The sequence below is a fragment of the Tenrec ecaudatus genome, chromosome 2, assembly GCF_050624435.1.
Source record: "Tenrec ecaudatus isolate mTenEca1 chromosome 2, mTenEca1.hap1, whole genome shotgun sequence".
NCBI classification, from domain to species: domain Eukaryota; kingdom Metazoa; phylum Chordata; class Mammalia; order Afrosoricida; family Tenrecidae; genus Tenrec; species Tenrec ecaudatus.
Window position 1 is genome coordinate 207,470,994 of NC_134531.1, and position 26,383 is coordinate 207,497,376.

The 26,383-nt window shown below is 54.3% G+C and overlaps 1 protein-coding gene across 3 annotated transcripts in view; it reads right to left on the bottom strand.

Annotated features, from left to right (window-relative positions):
• COL18A1 (collagen type XVIII alpha 1 chain) overlaps window positions 1-26,383 on the bottom strand; it is a 105,642-nt gene that overhangs the window by 12,086 nt on the left and 67,173 nt on the right. For 2 of the 3 annotated variants that reach the window (XM_075542195.1, XM_075542194.1), the window contains exons 4-24: window positions 18,607-18,693; window positions 16,434-16,493; window positions 13,670-13,784; window positions 12,966-13,057; window positions 12,496-12,702; window positions 12,050-12,076; window positions 10,870-10,932; window positions 10,687-10,773; window positions 10,360-10,413; window positions 10,057-10,215; window positions 9,807-9,869; window positions 8,851-8,877; window positions 5,382-5,525; window positions 4,905-4,961; window positions 4,088-4,114; window positions 3,280-3,306; window positions 2,767-2,838; window positions 2,435-2,470; window positions 1,930-2,022; window positions 197-226; window positions 54-80 (exon numbers count right to left, since the gene is read on the bottom strand). In XM_075542195.1, coding sequence (XP_075398310.1) covers window positions 54-80; window positions 197-226; window positions 1,930-2,022; window positions 2,435-2,470; window positions 2,767-2,838; window positions 3,280-3,306; window positions 4,088-4,114; window positions 4,905-4,961; window positions 5,382-5,525; window positions 8,851-8,877; window positions 9,807-9,869; window positions 10,057-10,215; window positions 10,360-10,413; window positions 10,687-10,773; window positions 10,870-10,932; window positions 12,050-12,076; window positions 12,496-12,702; window positions 12,966-13,057; window positions 13,670-13,784; window positions 16,434-16,493; window positions 18,607-18,693 — 1,554 coding nt within the window. The remainder of the gene's footprint in view (window positions 1-53; window positions 81-196; window positions 227-1,929; window positions 2,023-2,434; window positions 2,471-2,766; window positions 2,839-3,279; window positions 3,307-4,087; window positions 4,115-4,904; window positions 4,962-5,381; window positions 5,526-8,850; window positions 8,878-9,806; window positions 9,870-10,056; window positions 10,216-10,359; window positions 10,414-10,686; window positions 10,774-10,869; window positions 10,933-12,049; window positions 12,077-12,495; window positions 12,703-12,965; window positions 13,058-13,669; window positions 13,785-16,433; window positions 16,494-18,606; window positions 18,694-26,383) is intronic. The other variant, XM_075542196.1, reaches the window with a different exon arrangement.

Sequence of the window (26,383 nt, forward strand, 5' to 3'; positions counted from 1 at the left end):
CTGGGAGGGCCACCTCCCTTCCACCACACGCCTGCCAGCACGAGGCTACTTACAGCAAAACCTGCAGCCCCCAGCCTACCCTGCAGGGAAGAGGACGTGTCAGCCGAGGGTTTAAGGCAGTGTCAGACACCCCCAGAAACAGCACCTAGAGCGCTGAGCTGGGGGCACACTCCTTAGAAACCAGGGGACCCCATACCTCGTGTCCCGACACACTCCCAATCACCTTCTGTCAGCAAACCAGCAAGGAAAGACGAAACATAACAGAGAAAAACGATATTTAAAATTAAACTCCAACTCTCATCCCGACACTCTTACAAGCACCCACAGAACAACGGCCCAAACTAAATCCACAAAGAAAACTTTGCTTTCCTAAATCTCCTGGCTTTTGTCTCAAGGTCGCTCAGGTGATCACTGGGGCCCTGGCTGGGCAGTTCTGACGTCTGGGCACAGGGACCTGGGTCTCAGCACAGCGCCCCTGTGCGACAGTGAGCCCGGGCTATCCTTAAGCGCACACACCCGCAGCACTGTGGCTGTGAAGTGCTTTCTCTTTACTGCGCTGCGCAACTCCAGGTGCATGGCCTTGTCCTGTAGCGGTGGTTCCACTGGCTTGGGCCTGTCTGCCCATGTCTACATGGGGCAGACAAGTGGCGACCGGGTAGTGCTAGCGGGCTGCCCGGCCAGGAGTGCTCGCTCTGCCTGAGTCCTGCTTTACGCGCCAAGTCTTGTGACTGTTGGTGAGGGACTGTGAGGTGGCTGCTCTTAGCTGCCCGCACACTCAGCCACATCCCTCCGCACACCCCTGTCCGGTGGTAACCAGGACCCTGAGCACAGAGCGGTTAAGGAGTACACTCTAGATCACACAGCGGATTGAGCTGGGACGCAAGCCAACATTGGCCCTCAAGCCTTACTCTTAGGTCTGCACTAAGCGGCTGCTCCCATCGCAGTCAGGGAAGTTGGTTTCTGAGCTGGGGGCCTGTCTGCACTGTCTGCTTTGAAGGTGTGGCTTGCTTACCCAGGGGGCTCTGTGGCCCCTCCCTGGCCTTACCAAGTGCAGGGGCTACATAGGAGGGGATGGGACAGGTGACAAGCTCAGACAAAAGAAACATGCTGCCAACAAGCAGTCCAAGGGGTTTCCCAGGAGCCATGGCAGGGCAGCCAAGGAACCATGGAGTCCCCGGGCAGAGGAATGTTCTACACCCTGGCATGGTCCTTTGTCACAGAGCAAAGGGAAAGCCCCTTTTACCTTTCCTGAGACGGGTCCCTAGATTGAGGATGAGTATTTTGGGGTACACACTCTAGGCTGGAGGCAGGGGCCCAGCCTGGGGCGATTAGTATCAACTGTAAGTGGGTCATTTCCAGAGGGCTCCATCTGTGTGGTCCACCACCTTGGATCCCCTGGGCACCAGGACCCATTGTCACTGCGGGGAGCATGCGCACGGAGACCAGTTTCCAAGGAAAGGGTGTGGCCTGCCCTTCCCTCCCTGTCTGGCCCCCGTGACAGGACTGGGCTGCCCATCTGTTCCCACCTGCAGGCACAGGCCCCCACACCACAGAGCTCATGTCCGACTGGGATACTTGGGGGGGGGGGGGTGGCTTCTCAGCCCCTAACCTCGACTTTCCATCTATTCCAAACGTCTTTCTCCTGTGGAAAGCACTGGGCTCCCTGCCTGATCTTTTACTCTTCCTTTTAATAATGTCTTGCCAGAAGGAGGCCCAGTGGCTGGTTCTGAGTAGAACCAACAGGGGGGAAGGAGGGAAGTAAGTTGGGAAATGGATGTGTCTTTGGGGTCACTCTATGGTGGTGCTGACCGAAGGTCCCCTGTTTCCAGCCCACAGTGGTCTACACCAGATGTGCACTGCACCAGATGTGACTGAAGCAGTGGGCATGGGCGCCTGGGTGGGAAAGGCATTCGCGCATCGTGCCCTTACGTCCTGCTCTGCTGACACGTAGACCACAGGGCCCGGGGGTCCAGGTGGCCCTGGGAGTCCAGGCTGCCCCACGCCGTCCTTTCCTGGGTCACCCTGGAAGAGAAGGCCTTATTCTTAGCTCTTTCCTTTCAGCAAGGGGCTGGGGGTGAACTGTCACACGGCTGTGACCAGGACCCCGTAGCCAAACCGGTATTTGAAGAGGGACATCCCTGGAGCTCACAGGACATGATAAGGCATCTATGGGCCAAGTCCAGTCACCCTGATGACCCTGCAGCCTGGCACTCTACCCATCCCCCAGGGACCACTGTGCCCCACACCTGTCTTCTGCGCTTCTTCATTGTGGTGCGGGCTTTGTGTTCTCCCCGCCTGGTCCCAGCGCCCCTCCCCATACAGGGCAGGCACCCCAGCACTGATGGCCTCTCTGAGTTTCTGGGGCCACACGTGCATAGCAGAGAGAGAGGGCAGTAAGCAGCACCCCTCCCACGGCCTCACTGGGGACACGCACCTTTGCTCCTGGGCTGCCTTTGTCGCCTTTGGGTCCCTGCAGGAAGGAGGAAGAGGGTTCACCTTGATCACAAATGGGTACAGAGAAGTCAGGTGGTGACTGCACAACTCCATGAAGCCGTGTGGACCCAGGGCCTGTGCTCCAGGGAGCCACTCACAGGATCCAGGGGTGATGTGGGGGGACCAGGAACACCCGGGTCCCCAGGTGTCACCCCTGCCCGTGATATGGCCCTGCAGGAGCTCCCCCCTCTCTGGTGACTCCCAGCGCAGAGTCAGCAGATAGGAGCCGTCTGACCCCCAACCACAGGGGACCCAAAGGAGCAGTTCTCTCACCTGGGGCCCGGCTGCACCCTCTCTGCCTGGAAGGCCCGGGAACCCTGCAGGGCCGTCCCCACCAGCTTCGCCCTGGATGAAGGATGCGAGAGAAACACGTCAGGCGCATGGCTGCAGCCCCGTGGGTTTTCGGGAGCTGGCCTTGTTCCACCGCCATGTCTCCCCACACTGGGGGCTGCGGGGGACGGGGGGGATGTCGGTGCCAGGTGGAGGCCTGGTGGGCCCAGGGCAGGAAGGAGGAGTACGTCTGGGGACACGGGGACCAGGCCTAGGTGGTAGTGGATGTCGGAGGGGTTGGCTTTGAAACAGGTACATTAGTGGTAGCTGCCAGGAGGTCTTGGGAAAGATGGGTGGGCATGATGGCTTCACTGGACCCTTGGAGTGTGCCCATATCACCTCATTTACTTACCAAGGCTGAGAGGTGGGCTGAACGAGACAGAAGGAACTGCAGCCCCGTCCCTTGCCCTTGAACTGGGGGTTTTGGGTTATCTGAACCAGAGAAAAGGGTCTCACCTTGGCCCCAGGTGTTCCAGGATCCCCCTAAAATGGATGAAGTGCCCCTGTGAGCACAGTGCACAGGCAAGTCCCCTCCTGCAGCAGCACCACCCTCCCACTCTAACTGAGCCTCCAGGGAGGGGTGCTAATGAATGATGGCAGCATCTCACACAGCCCCCCAGGCCCACACCCAACTGTCAGGGCTGAGGCGATCATTGGGGTGCATAGTGCAGCCTGTGCAAAGGCCCTGAGGCCCACTACTAGTCAAGGTCAGTAAGTCACATGCTAAGGGACACACGGTCTAGACTGCTTTGGAAGCTGTTTGTCCCCCGACTGTTCCATTAGTTTCACCCCAAGAAGCTCACACCTAGGTGATATCCCTTTTGGGCCTCCTGTCCTGTCCTGTCCCCCTGGGGATGCAGGGGTAACGGGGCAGTGATGCCAGACCCATGGGGCTCTTATTTGTCCTCAAAAGCACATGGCCTGGGAGAGATGCTCCCAAGCCCTTGAGGGGCAGCCAGCCCCCCTTTTCCCACTGCCCCACACTGGGGCTTCCCAGCCATTGAGCAGGGCGGGGGTGGAGGTCACTCCCAGTTCCTCACTGACTCCTGTCTCTCTGCCCCTCGGCACGTGCACTGGAGACACAGGAATGCAAGGACCAGGTCACGGCGAGTGGACAGCTGGACAAAGGTCCCCTGCTCCTGCTGTGTGGCGCTCAGAGAGGGGCTGTGTGGGGCTTTAGTTCCCCCCATAGGCTTCTCTGTCTTTGGCAAAGTCTACCCCCGGGGGTCAGAAACCAGGGGCCCTGAGTGCGGTGCTCACTGACCTTGTGTCCTGGAGGGCCGGTGGGTCCCTGTTGGCAAAGAAGCAATGGCATGAGTGCGGCCTCTGGGCCCTGGTTCACTGCCTTAACCCCGCAGAATGGAGCTCCACGAAGACCTGTGGGCATTGGTCAGCCAGGCTGCCCAGCGGTGTGGACGGGCTTGGGTCTCAACGGGGCCGAGGAGGTGCCATGAGGGTCCCAAGTGGGGGTCCTGAGGTCCTCCCTGGATACCTTTTATTTAACTGAGAATAATAACTAAGTACGTGTGCACCTTTAGCAAAGGGGAGCCTTAACCAGGGCTCCTAAGGGACAGGGGCGCCCCCTGCTTCCCCACATGCAACACCTCCCTGGGTGCCCTTTGCTAGCAGGGTGCTTGGTGTATCCCGGCTGTGCTATCTTATCTGGGGCACGGTGCTGCCTTGCTGAGCCCAGCCTTGACCAGGCCCTTGGAACGGCAGATTCAGTGGGGGCTCGCTGGGATGCTGAGATTTGAATCTTACTCAGGTTAAAGGACGCTGCTTCCTAAGTTAGAGTCATATGAGGAAACCGATGGCTTCTTCCTGGGTCCAATCCACCCCAGTGGTCTCTGCTGACAACCTGCAGCCTCTGCCCATCTTGGGGACGAGCTTCTCCCCTCCACTGACTCTGGGCTCACAGTGGAGGGTTTCAGAAGGGTGCAGGAGCCAGGATGGGACCGTGACCCAGAGCAAGTCACCTAGCAACCCCATGGGACAGCCACTGTCCTCGAGATGCCAGACCAGGGGCATCTTCCTGTGAGGATCTTGCTCTGGAGGCTCAAGGACCCACCCTTGGGCAGTACCTGTGGTCCGGTGGAGCCGGTGGACCAGAAGGGCCCTCCAGAACCTTCCATGTCATCCTGGAGAGAAACATGGAAGGGATACTTGGGTTTGCTCTGCTCTGTCAGGAGACCACCCTCGGGGTGAGCGAGGTCAATGCCATGCTGGGGGCCGTTGCTGCAGGGCGCGACCTCAGGGCCCCTGTGCAGTCCTGAACCGGAAGGGGCTTCAGAGCAGGGCTGTGGGGCTGCATGGAAGTCCCCTTAGCATCCAGAGACCATGAGAACAAGGTCAAGTGGGCAGGGTGGGCTAGGTGCATTCCCAGCACAGGGATTGTGGGTGAGTGGGTGGGGGGCAGAGAAGCTCCCACCCTGGCAGTTGCAGCAGTGGGCAGGGTGGAGGTTGCTTCCTTCCCACCTGCCCCGACCAGCGATCATGAGGTGACAAGTGGGGTGGGCTGAGGTCAGTGCCCTGCCTGTGGCAGACTGGCTGCTACTCACAAATCCTGCTGCTGCAAATCCTGGTCCTGGTGGCCCCGGGGGTCCAGGAGGACCTGGGGGTCCTTGAGGTCCAGCTGGTCCAGGGTCTCCAGCCAGGCCATGCGTCCCAGGAGCACCAATGGGACCGGGGTCTCCCTGACTTCCCTGCAGAGTGGGAAGAGGGACTGGGTGATTCTGTGTCCTCAGGGTTACAGCTGAACCCCAACGCTGTCCACAGCACCCCAATTCTCCCCATTCTCATAGCATGATGAAAACATAACTGAAAACGCATGGAAGCTGTCACACCCAGAGCCTTTCTGCTGGGTCGGGGACAACTGTGTTCACTGAGCAGCAAGACAGAGGCACTAGCCTCAGGCCTCATTCGAGGTGCATGCCGGGCACGGGGCGAAGCATGCTGTCCGCACCCATGGCTGAGTTACCTCCGGCCCAGGCCCCCGCGGCTGGGGGGAGCAAGAAGGAGCTGCAGCCGGAGCAGGAAGAAGCCCCAGCGCTGCTGGAAGGAGTGAATGGGAGAGAGGGGAGAGAGCGGAGCTTAGAGCCAGGGTGCGGGCTCGGCCTCAGGACCCCAGGGCCACTGGCGACATTTGGGAGGAGGAGCCAGCAGGGATGGCAGGTGGTGCGACAAACAGGTCCTGCTGGAACAGGTAGGAGGAGGCAGGTGGAGCTCGGAGGACGGAGATCAGGGGGTAGGACAGAGGGCTTCAGTAGAGGGCGCTAGTGCAGGATCATCCACACAAGATCCTGGGGGCACTGAGTAGCTCCCAGGTTCAGAGTCCCTATCTCAGAAGGGGGGCAGAGTTTGGAATCCAGTGTCCTCGTGGCCTCAGGGGTCCCTGAATGGGATCGCTGGAGGGCTGAGGCAAGCTCGGCTGGTACATAGCAAAGATGCAAAGGCACCCCTGCGTGTCAGTCAGGACTGTTTCATGGGAGAGAGGCCACCGGATTCCATGGGGACACAGTGCAGGTGCCACTTTCTCATGGGACCCACATTCTCCTCCAGCCCCTCACCAGGGAGGGGCCTACTCACCAGCCGCTGCCGCCCCCCCCCTGGAAACCCCACCCCTTTTTCTATCCATAGCTTTATCCCAAATGTTACTATCACTCCTTAACCCTGCTGGTCACTGTCTGCTTAGAGAGTACTAACATGTCGCCACCTGATTGTCTCCAGGGCTAGTTTTATTGGGATCTTATTAACCTTTCTAATCTCACCTTTTAGTATTCTTTCCCCCGGCATTTAGACTTTTCTCTCATCTTAACCCTTTCCCCCAGAACTTGAAGCTCGCATTTCTATGACATGTGTCTATCTACATGTACCTCAGGGGCCTGGCGGCGTGGCGGCTGTGGGGGGGCTGCTAACTGCGAGGTGAGCAGTTCGAACCACCAGCTGCTCCTCGGGAGAACACAGGCCTTCTCTACTCCCGTAAAGAGTGACAGTGTTGGAAACTCACAGGGGCTGGTCTACCCTTTGAGCTGACATTAGCTGATGGCAGGGAGTTATGTACAGATGTGTGTGCATACATGTGTGCGTGTGTGTATTCATATATTTGAGCATATCCATAAAGGTCGCTCATGGTAGGTAAGGTTTGGGCTCAGGAGCTAACATAAAGCTTGGTGAGTGAAACCTACCCAGAGGTTCTGAGCGAGAAAGATCTGGGGTTCCACTTCTATTAAGATTATAACCAAGAAAACCCCACAGGACCATTCAACTTGGGGACACACAGGGTCCCCAGGAACACAGGGAGGGCAACTTAGAACAAGAACACATATGCAGGTCTGCACTGACTGTAAACCTTACCCTATGTTTGCACTTCTCTGTTAGCCTTCCTTCCACAGTTGAGCCCCCTTCCAACTGTTCTCCCTATCCCTCCTTACTGGGGCTCACGCTGCCCCCCCCCTCCGCCCGCACGCCCCAGCCCCCGGGTCTGAAGTCCTAGTCTCTGTCCCGTAGCTTCACTGGCAGACAGCACCTTTGACCTGCCCGGGAAGGACTGGAAGGAATCATGCTCTTGACCTGAAGGGGCCCTAGCCTAGCCTAGAGCGTGCCTCCTGGTCTGCCTGTGGTGGGAAGGGGGTGTGCCACAGGCACCTAGCTCTGCTGGGGCTCACCTACCTTCCAGGTGGCCCCTCTGCCTCCCTAGCTGGGTCGGCCACTGCTAGTTAGATACGCAGTCTGTGGCCCTGGACCCCAGACCTGCCTCCAGAAGAGGTCCAGGACCTTCAGAATGGGGCTTCAACTGGCTTGGAATTTCCACCACTAGACTGGGGCCTCTGGTCCTCTACGGGCTGAGCTACTCCCTCCAGAAGCCCCTCAACTCAGTAGGCCCGAGCCCTGAGAACATCCCTAGCCCCCTCAGCCCGTTCTCCCAGGCACTGGCCCCTGGGGCAGAGGAACCCCAGGGGTTCAAGTGGAACCCAGGCATCAGGGTGGCACCCCAAAAGCAAGCCTGAACGAGCTCAGTTCCCTTGTGAGTAAGGGAGGGACCCTGCTGGGTTCTCGGGCCACAAGGGCAATGCCCACCCAGAGCCGACTCCTCTCCTCTTCCTACATTCCCAGAGGCCTCTTCTTGCCCACGTGCACCCGGGAGCAGGTTTCCAAAGGAGTTCTGACCTCCTTCGACGAGCAGGCTCTAACCCCAAAGAGCCTCCCGCACAAGGCTTTCAGGGGCTGCTTCCTCCTCCGAGTCCTCCTTCCTAGTCTGTCCTCCATCTGGAAGCTCCGCTGAAAGCTGTTCCCTTGAGGGGACCCTGCTGGCATGTGAAATACCAGTGACATAGCTTCCAGCATCACAGCAACTCTCAAGGCACCCCGGGATGACGGGCGGACCGAGAGATGGCCAGCGTGCTCCTTAGAGGCAGGGCCCAGACGCTGGGCCTGGCGTCAGGAGAGAGCAGGCAGGCCCTGCGGGAACTCGTGCTAGGAAAAGGAGAGGGGCAGCAGGAGAGAGGAAGGCCCTCAAGGCGAGGGATGGACACGGCGGCTCCACCCATGGGCTCCGGCACAGGGACGGCTGTGAGGACGGCACAGGGCCAGGCACACTGTGCTGACAGCTTGCAGGCTGCTGAGACGTAGGAAGCCGTGCCCCTGGCACTACAAACACGAGCAGCGTCATCCATGGGGGACAAGTGTCAGCAGAGCTTCCGGACTGGGACAGACTAGGGAGAGAGGCCTGCTGATCTAATGAAGATCATCCAGAGAAAGCCCTGTGGCTCACAGGAGAGCACTCCCTGAGGTAGTGCTGCTGGACAGCGAGGTGCTCTGAATTACAGGCTCTCTTCGGCCCAGGAGGCCGCTAGGAGTCAAGGCTGGCTCAACAGTCACCAGCAAGCACCACCCGGAGTAGGAATAGGTGGCTGCCCGGTGGATGCTGGGTCCCTGGCCAGGAACAGGCGGCCTCACAGAGAGGCTCCACTCACCAGGGTGTCTCCCCCCTCCCCCCAGCAGAACAGGTCATGAGAGTGGTGTACGTACCTTAGGTCCTGGCGCACCTGCTTCACCCTGTGGAACAATACAGAGGAATTACTGCAGGATTGGGTCAGCTGTGCCCTGAACCGCCCTGCTTTCACTCTGGCCCAGGGGTACTGCCTTTATCCTCCTGGAGACCCGGTGTAAACGCTGAGAGGCTCATCTCATGCAGAACGGGACCCCTGGGGAGGTAGGGATGCACCCCAGCTCCTTGGCTTCCAGCAAGACCAGCAGGCAGTGCTGGCACGGGAGCCAGCCCCGGAGCCCTTCCTGTGGAACCTTATAGTTCCCTGCGCAGGGTGAGGCAGGGACACATTTGGCCCAAATGGATCTGTTCTTTAAATTTCATTGTCTCCAAATATCAGAGCAGAGCGAGTGCTAAAGGGTTCGTTTAGCTCCTGCTGCTCAGCCAGAAATGGTCTGGTCCTCATTCAAGGGCAATCTAGTCTCACCTCCACCAGCCACACGTGCGCAGCCCTGGAGGCCCCAGAAAACCACAGGGAACCGTGGCTGGGAGCCCCAGTCAGAGGTGTGTGCAGCCTCTTACGGATCCAATGCAAACAGTCTGCAATGTGGCATGCCACGTCAAATCGCGGGCAATATCAGCATTACTCCAAATCTGAGTTGGTCTAAATTGTATTATGAAACAGCATTGCTACTGAGGTCTCTGGGTGGTATCGCCGGAGACAAGCTGTCGGCAACGACTACTCGGCTCTAATTGAGCTGCAGGGGCCGCAGCCCCTGGGGTCTTGGGTGCTGGCGAAGACAATGTCGGCTGCTTTTGAAGGAAAGCTACCTTTAGCCTTGGGCTCTGGTGTTGGCACCTTACAGCATTTCTCTTTCAAGGGGTCTCCTGGCCAGACCCCCAAACGGCCAGGGTCCAGTTACCATCGGGCTACTGCCATGCATCACTGGCCACGTGTACCCTGGTCAGGGGTAGAGTAGGATGGGGGGGAACTTACGAGGCTTCCTTTCTGGCCATCCTGTCCTCGCTGCCCCTGTTTTCCTGGAGGGCCCCGGGGTCCCTAGGGACAAGAAAAGCAAGGCGACTAGACAGGCATTACGAGTCAGAAGCTAGCGAGTTGGCTGTCCTCAGCTGTCCACCGAGAAGCTGTCAGACGGGAAGACAGACAGACCAGCAGGCTGGTGCCCCACACCCACTCCAGAAGGCCCAGGGGAGCTCAAGAGGTGGAAGGTGGCAGAAACACTTACTTGGGGGCCGGGATGGCCAGGGGGTCCCTCTCGTCCAGGCACACCTGGGAGGCCTGCAGGCCCTGGAATGTCCGAACTGTTCACCCCAAAGCGGCCCGGCTCACCGGGAAGACCTGGGACCCCTGGGGGCCCCGGGGGCCCGGGGAAACCTCGTGGACCCTGAACATGGACAGACAGAGTGGTCACCACACACAGCAAACAGAGCAACACCCTCAACTCTCACATACGTATCATTGCCCCGAAGGATCCTGTGGAGGCCGTGTGGGCGCAGACAGCCCACACTTCCTCCGTGGGGACACTCACCCTGACGGTCTCCATGTCGCCACTAAACCCGGACCCCTCCATGTCGATGAAGGTCTGAGGGGAGAGGGCCCGGAGAGGTGAGTCAGCAGGAGGCTGGGGTTACAGACCCACCGCAGGGCCCAGCCCCGAACACCCCACCCTGCCTGCAGAGTCCCCACTCCTGGGATGAGGAGAGTCTAAGGGGCACGCTGCTTTCCCAGGTCAATAGCACATCTGGCGAACCTCGCTCCTGGGTGCAGGGAACATGGCATAGAGCCCGCCAAGTCCCCTCCATGGGTGGGTGGTGGGAAGAGCCCCGGGCGCAGAGGGCCCGGACATGAGACTCACCAGCTTGTCAGGTCTGAACGAGGGTCCTGGAGGCCCTGGAGGCCCCTGGGGCCCTGGGGGTCCACGTGGCCCGGCCCCAGGGTCACCCTGGGGACACAGAATGCGGCTGTTGCACCAAGGGCACACAGCCCCGTGGGCTCAGACAGGGTCAAGGGCTGCTTCCCAGGTGAGGTCAACGCTTACCTTGTCGCCCTTGGGGCCCATCTCTCCTGGGGTTCCTGGGAAGCCCTGTGGCCCGGTGTCACCCTGGAACACAGAGCAGGCAGCATGGTCAGGGGAGGACTAGCCGTTCTGTCAGCACCTCCATGCTGATGTGGCCCCAGGCCTCCTCCTGCCCCGGGGCTCCAACACCTGCTGTTTGCACTTGGCCTGCCCCAGATGGAGACACGGCGCCATTCACCACAGGGTCAGCCCTCCAGATGGGCATGTCGGCAGCTTTAAAACTGCCCAGGGGGGTGTGGGCATGCCACCATGTTGGAGTGACACCTTCATCGATGACCTCGATAAATCCTGACACCCCTGTCTGTTATGGAGGTGCTTGTGTGCGTCTGCATGCTTGTGAGCACCCACAGGTATGCACTGTCTGGATCCCAGGGGTGCTGCCCTGCAGGTGTGTGCACTGGGCCACCGATGCATGTGTATTCCCACGGGTGTGTGTGCCAGGGTAGGTCTGTTGAGGGCACTGTGGACAGGGAATGTGCCCGCACGGTTGCTACTTGGGTAAACGGTGCGTGGTCCTGGTGGCTTAAACAGTCAACGTGTTTGAATTTTCATGAGCACAAGGAAATGATTGTGTTCGGTGTGTCTATTGGACAGGAAATTCTAATGAACTCTATTAGGTCACGCGCACCAATTGAGCCACTTGGATACTGTGACCCACCCAGACATCCCTGCTCCGTGGACATCTGAGCCAGGTCTGAATTCTCCCTGGAGGTCAGTCCCTTCCTTTCCTGGGAGTGCACTGTGACTCTGCATCACGTCACTCTGCTGCCACCTTGCGTTCATTTGTTGTACTGCACCCTCTTCCCCACAAATACTTCTGGGCCATTTCTGCATTGTTCATTTTTAAGCCCTAATTCATTGTAAGCTCTACTTCTGATCCCTTTTCTTCTCTTTCCTCAGCCCCTTGCCATGAACTTGAACATGTCAATACACACGTCGAACTCTGGATTCTTCTGTCAATGGCGAGGTTACACTTTCTTAACAAGACTTCATTTGCATTTTCAAAATGGTTTCATTTAGAAAGCTCATCACTGTATTGAGCCACAGGGTTAAAGAAATAAAAAACAAAAAACCAAACCAAACAGCCTAAAGGTCTCCTGCAGATGTGACAGACCACATCTGGCTCCAGAAGTCAACCTACCTTCTTTCCATCTTCACCGGGGTCTCCCTGCAGGGGGCAAGAGAGACCATGAGAGGCAGCCAACCTCTCCCCAGCCCCGCCCCCTCCTGTTCCTACTGGGAGTCAGACATGGAAACACATTCGATGTTCAAAACTCGCCCGCAAAGCCCTACTCTTCCGTGGAAACCAATCACCCACGTATGCGCGGGGACCGAGCCTACTCTGTCCCTCAAATCACGGGACGTCACTAAGGCCTGAACACCACCGACCCCAGACACACGCTGCTCTCGGCCTTAGGGTGGCTCTGAAGTAGGGCAGCCCTGGCTTCTGCATGGGGGCCTCTGCTCTCTGGGAGTGATGCCATCCCGGGACCCCCAGGGGGCCCACTGTTGTTCTGTCTGGTCAGTAGGGACCACCCCTCAGCACCCTGTTCTGCTACAGCCGGCGGAGAGGGGGTGCATACTCACTGGCTCACCGTCTCTTCCTGGGGTGCCATCCCTCCCTGGTGGTCCAGGGGGTCCCTGTGGCCCAGGGACAGGATGTGTGGCGGGGCCATCCGGGCCTTGGACAGCTGGACCTGCAGGGCCTTGGGGGCCGGGTAGGCCAGGCAAACCCTGGGCACCAGGCTCCCCCTTCTGTCCCTTCAGGCCTGGAGAGTGGGGTCTCAGGCCCAGCTGGGAATGAGAGAGGAGGCCTCTGTAGCTGGGAAGCTGGGATGAGTTGGGCAAAGTTCTCCCTGGTGGTTGTGGCCGCCCTCCGTGAGCCGGGCAGAGTGGGGTTGGGTGTATGTGTGTCACAGAGTGAAGGAGGGGCAACCTGGCCCTGGGAGCTTCTTGTGAAGGTCACTGGAAGCAGACCAGGGAGCAGTGTCTTCTTGGGTCTTGGCAATTCCTGTGGCCTTGGTGCTGTGGGTCAGGGTGACGGGAGGGGGCCTCACCTCTTCCACACCATCTGACGTGGTGGCCACATCCGAGCCCACGTGAAGGGTGTCACCTGTCCTCCCCTGGTCCCCTCCAGGGAGGGTCTGGGCTGGAGGAGAATAGAGGGGCAGTCAAGCTTGGAGTGATGGCCAAGTAGTGGCCCTGGGCTCCACAAGGGCTACTGCAGACATGTAAGGACAGATGCGCCCCAACAGAGGAGCAGGCCCACTGCAAGTAGCATCGCAGCCTGACCTCCTGCTGATGCCCTGCTGGCAGCTGCCAGGGCTAGTCAGTGCTGACTGGCAGCTCTGGGTGTGCCCAAGATCCACAGGTGGGACTCACCCAGTCACACACACACACACACACACACACACACACACACAGCACGCACACATTATGCATCAAAGAAATGTACACACACTCGGACACATGTCACCAATACATCATGACACACACGATCATCATATACATCGCACACACATACCATATGCCCAACCCTCTGCCCCTAAACTGTACCCCCACACATATAAATATACTCATGCATAAACTCACAGATACACACCCCACCATATACACGACACCCCGACACCTTACACAGACCAGATGCATAACACCGCACACACATCATATGTGCCGTTCAACTGGCATGCACACACACCCACAGACACTGCAACACACACCCCAACACACCACGCCACGCCATGCTCGAAGAGAGTTTTACCTCCTAACGGAGCCACTGTTGTTTCTTCCTCAACCTCTTCAGTTCTGGAATCTACCGGGTCGCTGCCTCCATCCACGGGTGGAGAGGTGACTGGGGGAACCTCAGGCAGGTGGGGCTTCAAGGAGGGAGGGAGGAGAGGAGAAGAGAGAGCCCGTGAACCTGCAACACTGATGTTCTGGGGTGGGACCCGACAGCGTCCTTCAGGTGGGTGGTAAAATAAATGAGATGGGTGGACACTGGCTGCAACAATGGGCCTGGGCTTAGGAACAAGGGTGAGGATGGCGACAAGACCGGGCAGTGTGGTGTGTGGTTGTGCACAGGGTCGCTATGGGTCAGAGCCAACTGGATGCCACCACCCCACCCCCCACTTTACAGGTTGCTAGCACGGGGCTGGATCTCAGCCGCTCTCTGCCAAAGCAGGTTGCCTGTGCTTTTCTTTATGCCAGCCTAGAAAGCCCCACGGCTCCAGGGGTGAGGCTGACAAGCCCCAAGGCCAACCAGGGTCCAGGCACCCCACCCCTCCCTACCACCAGGTCATCACCACTGCCATCAAGTTGACTCTGACTCAGACCCTACAGGCCACAGTAGGACCACCCCACAGGGTTTCCAGTGCTGCCAATGTCCCCCAAAGCAGACCAACTCGTCTTTCTACCAGGAGCAGGTGGCGGGTATAGATGGCTGGCCTTCAGTTGGCAGCCCAGTGCACTAGCAGAGCTCCCTCCAGGTCACTACAAAGAACCTCATCAAAATCACTGCCATCAAGTCAGTTCTGACTCATAGTGGCCCTATAGGGCAGGGTAGAACTGTCCCTGTGGGTGTCTGGGGCTGAAACTCTTTACGGGAGTAGTAAGCCTTGTCTTTCTTCCCCAGAGCGGCTGGTGGTTTTGAACTGCTGACCATGTGGTTAGCAGCCCAACGTGTAAGCACTATGCCACCGGGGCTCCCCAGATCTTGGTTCTTCACATCATGATACAGCAGCCATGTTTGGATCCCACTTGCCATTTGTAATCTGCCTCTTCCGAAGTTAACTTGAACGGCGAAAGTCAAAGGTATATTGTGTGGGGTCTGTAAGGAAGGACCCGCTTTGCAAACAACTTCAACAACTAGGCACCAGGCATGCTGGTTTCTCCTCCAGAGTCCCCCCGGATCTCATACTGGTTCACGCCTAGATTTATCGCTCGCTTGTCTCCTGCTCGGCCCACACAGAGGGCGGGACCCCTGGGCAGGCGTCCACCCCTTGGTGAAGTCCAGCGTCAGCCCTCTGTTGGTCCCAGAGATAGCCTGCTGCCCAGTCATCTAGCCTCCTCAGTGGCTCTGCCCCCAGCGAGGTCATCCTTACAAATGGAACTGGGTCTTGAGTGTGTGTGTGTTGGGGGGTGGGGCAGACTCCCGTGCAGGTGGGGTAGCTGTACCTGTGACTTAGTGAGCAGATGGCCCTGATGGTTCCTGCCCATTTTACTGGGGGTTCCACACAACTCTGAGTCTGCTCGGAGGGGACGAGGGGATGAAGGGCTGAGGTCTAGTCCTTGGGACGGTCATACAGACCCTCTGTCCGTCCTGCTCATCACTACTTGAGACTTGATCCCCTAAACGCCCCTTTCTTCTTCACCTCCCTTGCCTTTCCTCTCCCTTCCCTTCTGTCCTGGGTTCAATGGTGTCCTCCCAAATCCATGTCCACCTGGGACTTCCGAGTGTGGACATACTATCTCCTCATCTGGAAAGAAGGTCGTTGCAGATGTAGCCGGGTTACCATGTGCAGATGTAGCCGGGTTACCATGTGCAGATGTAGCCGGGTTACCATGTGCAGATGTAGCCGGGTTACCATGTGCAGATGTAGCCGGGTTACCATGTGCAGATGTAGCCGGGTTACCATGGGGTCATAGGGAGTAAGACGACCAACCAGCCAACCCATGGCCGTCAGGCAGAGTGGGCTCATGGTGGCCCTCTGTGGACGGACTAGAACTCTCTTCCTAGGGTCTCCAAGGCTGTGGTGTTTACAGGACCAGGTCACTACCTACAGGACCAGGGGGACCCTAATCCAAGACCCAGGCGTTCCTCACAGGGAGAGAGATCTGTGGACACAGGGGCAGAGATAAGGTCACGTGAAGCCATAGGCAGGGGCTGGAGGGCTGTGGTCACCAGGCAACACTCTCTGGGAACCATCGGAACAGGGTGGGATCCACCCACTCCCGGAGTCTGTGGAGGGCCCGTGGCCCTGCTGATGGCCTCCTTTCTGACTTCCGGCTTCCAGAACGATGAGAAATGCATGCGTGTTGTTTGCAGCCACCCAGCAGGTGGTCTGTTATTACAGTGGCCCCGGGGGACTCCGGCCGGCCCTCCTGCCTGCGCTGCCTGTGTTGTTCCAGGTGGTGGGAGCTGGAAGCTGCCCTCTGCTGGCCTCCCAGGAGGGAGGTTTTCCCGGACTCCGGCTGCACAGCCTTTCCGCTTGCTCAGCGCCGTGCAGCTCTGTGGTTAGCTCCCCAAGCCCCGGGCAGCTCACGGGGAGGAGGGCATGCCACGATCACTTCCAGAACCAGGAATGTTTGGACTCGGAAACCTCCAGTGCCTCTCAGAGGACTCCAGAGAGAACACAGCCCCGGGCTGGAGGAGGCCAGCCCTGCTCTGTATGAAGGCACAGGCCACCTGAGTGGGTCACACACACACACACACACACACACACACACACACACACACACACACACCACAAAAAAGGCCACTGGGCCAGGGTCCCAGGAGGGGATGCTGGCATGACAGAATTACTCACCACGTTTTCTGTGAGACGCACCCGGCTGTCCTCCAGCCCGCTTCCAAAGTCCCCCGAGGCCTGGATGATGAGTAAGGAACAACGATGATGGCGGTGCCCACTCAGGAGGGCTCAGGCCACAGCCGGACCAGCCACGCGGGCCACCTCCTCTCACAGCCCTATGCTGGTGGGAGGAGCTAGGGTGGCCACACACGACCCCTGGACAGGGACACTGCCCTTCCCTGCTCAGACCCCTCAATCTGCATGTTCAATCAGGCTGATCGGGCATGTCCAATCCAATGAGCTAGTGACACTTTGGAAATCAATCTAGCGGGGCCGAACCCATAAAGGATGCTGCCCGCCTGGTGGCAGGCCATCCTGTTCCTGGGGCATCAACCGGGGACAGCTGAAGAGAGAGAAGCCCTGCCCGGGCAGAGAGAGGGTCACTGCTGTCTTACTTAGCCCGGAGCACAGCGGAAGCCAGGGCAGGATGGGCCGTGCCCGGGGGTTGGGCCGCAGGGCTGTGTACTTGCGATCACCGCCAGCGGTGGATGACCGCCCTCGGGTTGGAAGGGGTGTCTGGCCAGTGCTGAGAAGGCCCAGCGAGAGTCCATAGGGGACGGGAGGGCAGGGGCGCTGGGACTGCCTTCCTACCCCAACATTTGAGGTGAATAAAACCTGGACGAGAGAAGGCAGTCGAGCCCTCTGACCTCCACCAGAACGCTCACAGTGACTCTGGGAGACGGCAGGGCAGCCCTGGGCGGGGTGCACAGTGGCCACTTGGATTCATAGGCCTCACCTGGCAGTGCTGCCTCCCAGGGGGCAAACGCTAACATCAACTATATGCCTGGGTTTCTCTAGGTGCAAAAGCCACAAATATAGAAATCTGAGTGTAATAATACCCAGCGGCCCACCACACACACCCCTGGCCCCGCCCGAGCGTTGTCGGCAGTGCACACAGCCAGCAAAGTGCACGTCCATTTGGGAAGAGGCCATCTTTCTGATCTGGGGTCAGCTCCCATGCTTCAGGCCCAGGGCCTCGCAGGGTTTATTCTGGAGGGCCCGGTAATTCATCTCTCCCTATCTCTATATAGTAAGTCGTGAAAGCTGGGGCCTGGTGATGCGGAAACCTGGTCAAGAAGGAAGACTTGCATATCACCCCCCAGAAAACGGGCACGAGAAAAGTGCGAAGACTGCCCTCTGCCCAAGGCCGCCCCGCTGGGCCTCGCCGTCTGCCCCTCACCACCCATACCCAGGGCTGTGCAATTGTCTCTTGTGACAGTGACGACAATGCATCGCAAGACCCAACAGGTGATTCTCGGGTGGTCTGCGACGGGTTCTCTGCATGTGGTTTTCAACGCAAAACTCACAACACGTGAAAGATGTTTCTGATGTTACAGGAATGAACAAAAAACATGGGCCCAGGCTTCTGGTCCCCCAAGCAGTATCTATCCTTTATGTCTATGATAGTTAGGTTTATTGTGCCAACTGGCCTAAGGGACCATGTGGGATCAATCAGGTTGTAGTTTGATTGGAGGGCAAAGAGATAAATGGTTCCACAAGGCTCGCACCCCTTTCTCTTGCTGTCTGGTGATTGGAGTGTGCTGCTGCTTTACCTGGTTCTCTGCCTCAACCTGTGAGCTACACTACCTGTGTCCAAGCCAACCCACGGATGGTGTAGCTAGAGCTTGAGGTTCCTTTGAGACCCGCTTTGCCACGCGGCTGGTGGGTACATTGCTTGAGCTTGAGTTCCAGATCTCATCCATGCCTGCTTCTAGAGCTGCTGACTGTTGCTGACCCGCCCTGCTGCTTGCTGCCTGTGGTCACACTTTGTGTGCCTTGCCCAAGGGAGGACTCTGCTGTCTTCTTCCTTGACCTTGGACCCAGCAGCCTACCTGAGTTGAAGGACTTATATTAACCGTTCCACAGAAATGAGTTGAACTGAGCCCTCTGTACGGCTGTGTGGACTAATTAGCTGTTATATTCTCTCTCTCTCTCTCTCTCTCTCTCTCTCTCTCTCTCTCTCTCTATATATATATATATATATATATATATATATATATATATATATATATATATATATCATAAGTGCCCTGGTTTTGTTTATCTAGAGAACTCTGCCTAACACAACTTCATTGTGGGGTTCCTGAGGACAAAAAGGATGCCCCACCAAGCTGCTGCCACCGCCACTCACCCCATCCGAGTCATCGCCGTCGTCATCCAGGCAGTGCGTGGGGTTCACCTGGGGGTCCCCTCGTATTCTCAGCTCTGCGATCAAACCCTAGACACCGAGGGAGAGAAGAGACATCACCACCAGCTCTGGGCAGGCAGTGGGCGCAGGGAGACTGCACATTGGATTATGGGGATGAGGTTGCAGTACCCAGAGAACCCTGTTCTTGGGTTGTCCATGGCACTCATGCTTTACTGAGGAGGGGGGATGTGGGGCGCAGCCTGCTGGGGGGCGCGGGCAACGTGAGTCTATCTCCCCTGGTGAGCATGTGTGATGGGCAAACTGGAGCACCTGTCCTCTGCAACGCTCAGTAGGCTGGACAGTGGTGAGTGGTGGGAAGGTGTGTGGACAGGTGTGTGACTGTGTGTGTGTGAGAGGGTGGTGATGCAGACACACGTGCCCTTCCCCGAGAAAGCACTAGGAGGTGCCCTCACCTAGGGAAAACACAGGCAGTGACCCACTGAAGTGGGGATTCCTCCCAGAGAACAGGCCTGCCCACCTGGTTGGCCCCACGGTGAGAACAGGACCTAGGAGCCAGAGGCAACTCCAGAAAAACTCTCAAGATGGAAATTCTGGGCCCTCTGAAGATGCAGGTGAGAGATAAGTGAGGGAGCATGGGTCAACAAGGGGACAGGGGGAGTCAGCTTGTTTACAAGGTCCCAGCTTCTAGGGGACTCAGACCTTGCTTGAGTGACAGTCACTGAGCACTACAGTCTACATTCTAGAAAACCTTGCTCCCCCAAGCAGGCCATACTGGACTCTCAGGGGACACGGTTGGGAGGTGTGGGTGCTCCTGCAGGTGGTGGGTACCTGGGGGTGTGGGCACGGGCTGTCTTGCAGAACATTTGAGGGCAAGTCCCCACACAGACTAAAGCCATCCTGCATGGCTCAGGCACCTCCAGGCAGATTAGACACTTTACAGGTTTATGCAGTGGGTCCCAAATGCTTCTGGAAGCTACAGAACACCTGCCCCTGGACGAGGTGGGGATGGGGCAGGAGGCTTGGCTGGAGAGGCCGTGGCAGGAAGCAGTGAGCCGGGCAGACCTGCTGCCTCCTGCCGGCAGCTTCCCCGTGACTTGTTTAGTTGGAGAAGATGCCAGTGGAGCTAAGGGCACAGGATCACTGCAAATGTTCAGCAGACTTAGAGCCCAGTGCTATGAACCAGAGAGAGGCTGGAAACTGAGGGATCACAATGGGTTTCACCACTTAAAACGTCTCACCTCATTTCTTTCACATTTAATTCTGGCTCATACTGACCTTATGTATGTAGAGGGAAGTTTGCTACAAAGGTTTTTTTTTTTTTTAATTAAAATGTTTATTTTTAGGGTTCCCAAGGCCGTACAGTGTAGTGGCTATGTTCTGGGCAGCTAACTTCAAGGTTAGCAGTTTGAAACCACCAGCTACTCCTGTTAAGAGTCAGTCTTGGGAACCCACAGGGGCGGTCCTACCCTATCCCATAGGACTGCTACACATTGGCACTGACTCGGTGGCAGTGAGTTTTTGGTTTTAATATTTTTATTTGATTTTTAAAATAGATGACCAGACCTATTTCTTAAGGTATGACTACGTAAAGTCCGAACTCCAACCCTGTGGCCAATGGCTATTATGAGTTGAGATGTGTCTCCCCTACCCCCAACTTGGGTAGACCTCAATTCTCAGTAGTCCTTAATTACCCTTCATTTTGTGGTAATTATCCTACACATGGTAAATCCTAAACTCTATGATGATCATGAGGTAGGATTGGAGGCAATTATGTTAATGAGGCCGGATGCACTCTACAGGATTAGGCTTTGCATTGAGCCAATCTCTTTTCAAAGGTGAGAGAATAACACTAGGCTTATGAGATGCATCATTTTGATGCATTTCCATTTCCTCAATGAAAATTACAGAAACGATTTACATTTACCTCCTACCATTTATGCCGACTTTCATCCACTTAATGAGACAAATATCTATCCAAACTCATTTTCTTAGAAACCTGCAATCCCAATGTTCTCTGTGTGGTATACTTTCTCTCTGACGCAAATGTGAGTTGGATAGTAACCCCAATGGGTCGGTTTCATTCACAAAAGCATGACTTTAGTAATAAGTATAAACAGAGTCAGACAGGTCTTAGAAAGTAACCCTTCCCTGTAAAGGCAGGCAATGCAGCGGAGACTGTCACACTGACCGACCTAAGCGACCCTTACGATAGGTCAAACCCAAGATCTCAACTAGTGTATAATGTCAAATACTAGAAATTTTATATAAGTATATTGTGTCTCATAGTTTCATTTATAAGTTAATAGTGTATAATTATGCTGTTTTAAAATAATTTTTTAAAGAAAAGTTGTGGTTCTGTTCACATGCCAATTTGATGCGTGTCTGTAGAGATAGTTATCTCAGTAATGTTTGTAAAGCCAGTGTTAAACAAGCCAGCAGAGATCAGAAGGACCTCGTACCCCGAGAGAAGACTTAAGAGTGGAGCACATCCTTTGAGCCCAGACACCCTCCACTGAGAACTCCTAGACCCAGGGGAAGGTTGATGTAGATCTTCAAGGAACGCCAAGCCCACCGGCATGGACAGGAGACAAGGGCCTTCCCCTGGTGCTGACACAGCAAGCCTTGCCCTAGAGCTGGACTCCTGGCCACCTAAACGGTGAGACAATACACCTGTGTAGCTAAAGCGATCCCCATGTGATATTTCCGTTCTAGCAACACTAGATAACTCAGACAGAGGCTGAGCACTTAACTACTTGTTTCACCCTTGGATTCCTCTCCTATATATCATCTACATTTTAAATGGTGTGCAAATGATACAGATCCTATCGCTCCTCATTGTTCTGTCTTGCTCTATCTCCCAGGAAGCTCCAGGATCAGCTGTCTGTAAGCATTCCACTCTTCCTCCCTTAGTCTGGGAGTGGGGTCGCATGGTCCTGGGGGGGCGGAACACTGGAGGTTGGCTGTCCCTTAGACAGAGGAGAAACTGGGGTGATTGGATGCAGCGCCTCCTAAGACCCAGCTGCCTCTCAGGAGGTGATGGCATATATTTCCCCTCCCAGTCCCCTGTCTAAACAATTGAGCCTGCTGTGTTTCAAACAAACAAGCCTAGCCCCTCAGCGACACTTGTCATTGCATTTCCTTATACTGCTTGCATTTAATGCCTGACCCCGACTTCCAAGACCAGACTCAACCATGACTCTTCGCATCTAACTTCTTTACTGCTTCTTCTAGTCTTGTCACACCCAAGCACCTATATACAAGTTATTTTTACTATAAACAAATGTTCTTCTATTTCTTCATTTTATTAGGATAAGAAATCTAATAAGTGTGTCAGTGATTATGGATGGGTTCAAGTTATTGATAAAAGGGGATCCTGGATATGAGCAATGGAGAGAGACTACAGAAGGATCCAGAAGTTATTGTAGATGTCATGAACTCTCCCTCAGTACATGAACTGCCTGGCTGGTTATGGCTGGGCTGAGATTTCAGGGAAGGTGGAAGTTACTGGGGTCAAGAGAGGCCAGGAGTTTTCTTCAATTCATGGCATACGGTTGATTCCATTGCATGAAGGATATTCTTAGCATGAAGGATAAATCTTCTAACATCTCAGTTTCTAAGGCTCCAACACATTGATCACTTTATTTTTATGTAGTGCAGTCAAAGTTACATGCTGAGGGAAATTCATAGCCTTTAACAGTTTCATCATGAAACGATGTAGATGACAAGCATTCGACTAAAAGTGCTCATAATCTAGACTAATGAGTCCACAAAAGCATGAACAACTTTGTCCTGTATCCAAACATAATCAAGTTCTTAGCATGTGCTTGTTGTAGATGAGGGATCAGGGAATATTTATGGGTTGCTTCTTTGACTAAACAAATAACTGAACTTTAAAGAGAGTCATAAAAGAATCCTACAGCAAAAAAGAAAGGCACACATCATAACAATAAGATCAAACTAAGTGAATTAATGAAGAAATGGATGGGCCATCAAAAAGAAATCAAATTAACGAAGAGAGACTATTGACATCAATGATGCCAGCCTTTGTTGAATGCTTTCTTCTGAATCTGGCTTGTGTGCCAGGCGGCTGCACTGCTGCAGCCATTTAAAATATTAATAATATTGTTCAGTAATTTCCACATTCTGTTGGAACATCTTTCTTTGAAATTGGCAACTATATGAATCTGTTTCAGTCGTCTGGTAAGATAGCGGTCGTCCATATTTCTCGACATTGACTAGTGCGTGCTTCCAGCACAGCATCTGTTCATTGAACCACCTCAGTCGGTATCCTGTCAATTTCTGGTTTTCACCAATACCTGCAGTGCTACTTGGACTTCTTCCGATACTTCCTGAAATGGGTAAACCCCGACCAGTCTGTTGGCACAGTGACTGTGTATAATTTTGCCATCTTCTTTTACTTCTTCCTGTGTTGCTCAATATTTGGCCCATCAAATCCCTTCAGTTTGGCAATGTAAGGTTCCAATTTTCTGCCCAGTTCTTCCAACTTGACAAATGCCTAGAACGTTCTTCCTGTTTGGCTTTCTCACTCCGGGCCTTTCCCATATAATATTCCATTTATTTTGCTTTGTCTTTGCATCTCACCCTTTGAATTATCCTGCTCGGCACTTCTACGTCTCCATTTCCCATTTATTTTAGCTACTCTGTCTTCAAGAACTAGTTTCAGAGCCTTTTCTGACATCCATTACGGGTGTGTCTGTCGATCTTGTTAATGATCTTTGTGATCTTCATGCATGATGCTCTTGACATCAGCTCACAACTCACCTGGTCCCTTGTCATTCGTGTTCAAAGTGTCTCATATGTTCTTCCAATGGTCTCTAAATTCGGGTGGGAGGTACTCAAGATCATACTTTGGCTCTGAAGAACTTGTCTTAGTTTTCTTTTTGTGTGTTTGTTTTTGTCTTCGCTTTCTTCAGCTTCAACTTGAACTTGCAAATGAGCAGCTGTGGGTCGGTTTCACTGTTGGCCCCAGTCTTGTTCTGATAGTGCGTTTCTCCGTGGTTTCTTTCTACAGATATTACCATTTTGCTCCCTCCAGATTCCAGAGGGTGAGATGCATGTGAATAGTTGCCATTTATGCTGAATAAATGTTAATCTTCGACAAGGTGGACTGGCACAGTGGCTGCAGCAATGGGCTCAAACAGGAGAACAATTGTGGCGGTGGCGCGGGACTGGGGGTGGTTCACCCTGGTGTGCACACAGGGCTGCTGAGTCAGAGCTGCCTGGATGGCACCCAATAACAACGATGTTAACAAGGGGATTTGCCATGAATAAGTTGTTGGTTAGATGAATAAAATTCTATCACATGCTCTCTGCAGTCATTTCTATCAGCAAGGCCCTATTTACCAGTTACCAGTCCTTCACAACTGATTATAAATGCATTTGACTACGTGGTTGATCCATTTCAGACTCCAGAAATTGGCAAAAATCTTCTATTTGTTTATCTGTCCCTCTAGTGGCTGGTTTACAAATTTGAATAACAGTTATATTAATTGGTCTTCGTAGATGAGTGGGTGCCATCCTACCACATACAGGCTGCACTTCAGGACAGAGCTTGAAATCATGTTTTGGACAATGCGAGCGGCACTTTCCTTACCAGTTTGTCATTATTGGCATGACCACGACCTGTCTGATTCAAAAAGGCCAATACCAGTCCATTTCAGCTCACCAATGCCTAGACTGTTGAACAATAGGCATTCCATTGCATTGACAACTTCCAATTTCTCTAAAATCATGCTTAGTACATTCCATGTTCACATTTTTAAAGAACATTTATAGCCGTTTCTCCTCCCCAAAGTTTCACTCCATCCAGGATTAAGGTGGACGACTTTGGGGACACAGTGCTTCCTCAGTTGTATTCCAATTGCCTCCCAACCTGCGTGGCTCATCTTCCGGCGCTCTACCCGACGTGTCCCACTGGCACGCATCATTCTTAATGGTCTCTCTTAGTTTGGAAGGTCTGCTGAAACCAATCCATTTGAAATGCCAGCATTATATCTGCCAGGCATCGAAGCAACATGCAAGCCATTACAATATGACAAACGGAGAGACAGAGGCATATAACTACTGAGCAGAGTTGAAAATAATGTTTTAGGCAAAATATTGCAACAACGAGATGGACTGAATGATTCCCAGGAGATACTGATGACTAAACCTGACTCATTAGGGAGAAAAAAGTTGAACACCCCAGGAACAATTAAGATTTTCCCTCCCGTTCTCATCAACATGGGTATTTTTCAATAGGAGAAAAACAGCAAACATTCCGGAAGGGGCTGTCTGGCAGCTGCACTGGGCTGAGGGACCACTGGCCTGCGTGAGGCTAAGCCCCTCCCTGAGCAGCTGTATGGTGGTCACCTCATCTGGAGAAAACTGCGGGGACACACAGCTTCCTCTCAGCTCCCAAAGCATTGCATTCATTTCTGCCAAATCTTAGACATCACATGACCTGAAACAGTCTTTCCCAACAATCTCAATTCAGAAAGTCTGAAAAACCTGGTGCTAAACTGATTTTGTCTTCTTTACTACCAAAAGGTGTGATTTCCCTCTCTTTCAGCTGGAATCTGGCTTAACTCCCACAGAGAAAATTCCTCAATCTTCTCATCTGCGGGGGCACAAGGAGTCAGACCTCTGCTGGACAAGCAAACCCAAGTGGAGCACAAGCCACGCCCATGCCTCAGGACAGCAAGACCGCTCCATCCCGAGTCAGTAACCAGAGAAACTTCAATTACTCCTGTGACCCTCTTCCTAACTTTTACAGATGGTGTTGCTGCTCATGTTTAAAATCGAAATTATCTTCTCAAGGTCAGATGTAACCTCATAAATGTTTAGAATAGCCCGATGATGGTTAAAAAAAAAAAAAAGTAAAAAGGCAAGTGACAAACTACGAAATATTACTTGCAGCATAGAAAACAAAGGATTTGTTTCCTTCATCTATAAGAGTGCTTATAAACCAATATGGTGTTGGAGAAGAAGACTGGGTATACCACAGCATGGCGGAAGCATGAACAAACCTTTCTTGGAAGAAGGCACCATGCGCGTTATTCTGAATGTGTTCTCAGGGGTGGGTCTGGTCCCTGCCTGGTGAACAGGCTTGCTGAAGCCTATGGTCAGCATAAGGGAGGAAGAGTCTCAGGGAGATGGGCTGGTTCAGTGACTGCAACAATGGCCGATGATACGGAGGGTCACATGGAGACAGGATCAGCAACCTGGCACCTAACAACAATGACCACAAATCAACAAGGCATGGCTGAACTCATTTGTGATAGTTTATTGTGCTAGCCTGGCTGATAAACACAAGTAGGATTAACTGAAGGGCAGAGGGATAAATGGCTCGGTGAGCCTCGCCTTGCTTGTTCTGTGCCTCAGTTTAAAGGGGTACACTACCTGTGGGATGCCTAGCCTGTGGACTGTGTCGCTGTAAGGTGAGGTCCCTTTAAGCCCACACGATTGGAATGTTCATCTCTGGAGCTGGGGACCGACAGTTGATGACAGTTGGGGACCTGCCTTGCTGTTTGCTGCCTGGGTATATATAGCCCAGCTCTCTCTACAGAAGGGGACTGGCAACTGGCGGCTCTCAAGCCTTAAAGGACTGCTAGTGTCTCACTACTTTATAATTTAACTGTTAATTTCTTATATTATCTATCTGTATATAATTTAATGTTCATTTCTTATATTATATATCTATCTTTATAAATATATTTATATATAATTACTAGCAATCTGGTTTGTCTCTCTAGAGAAC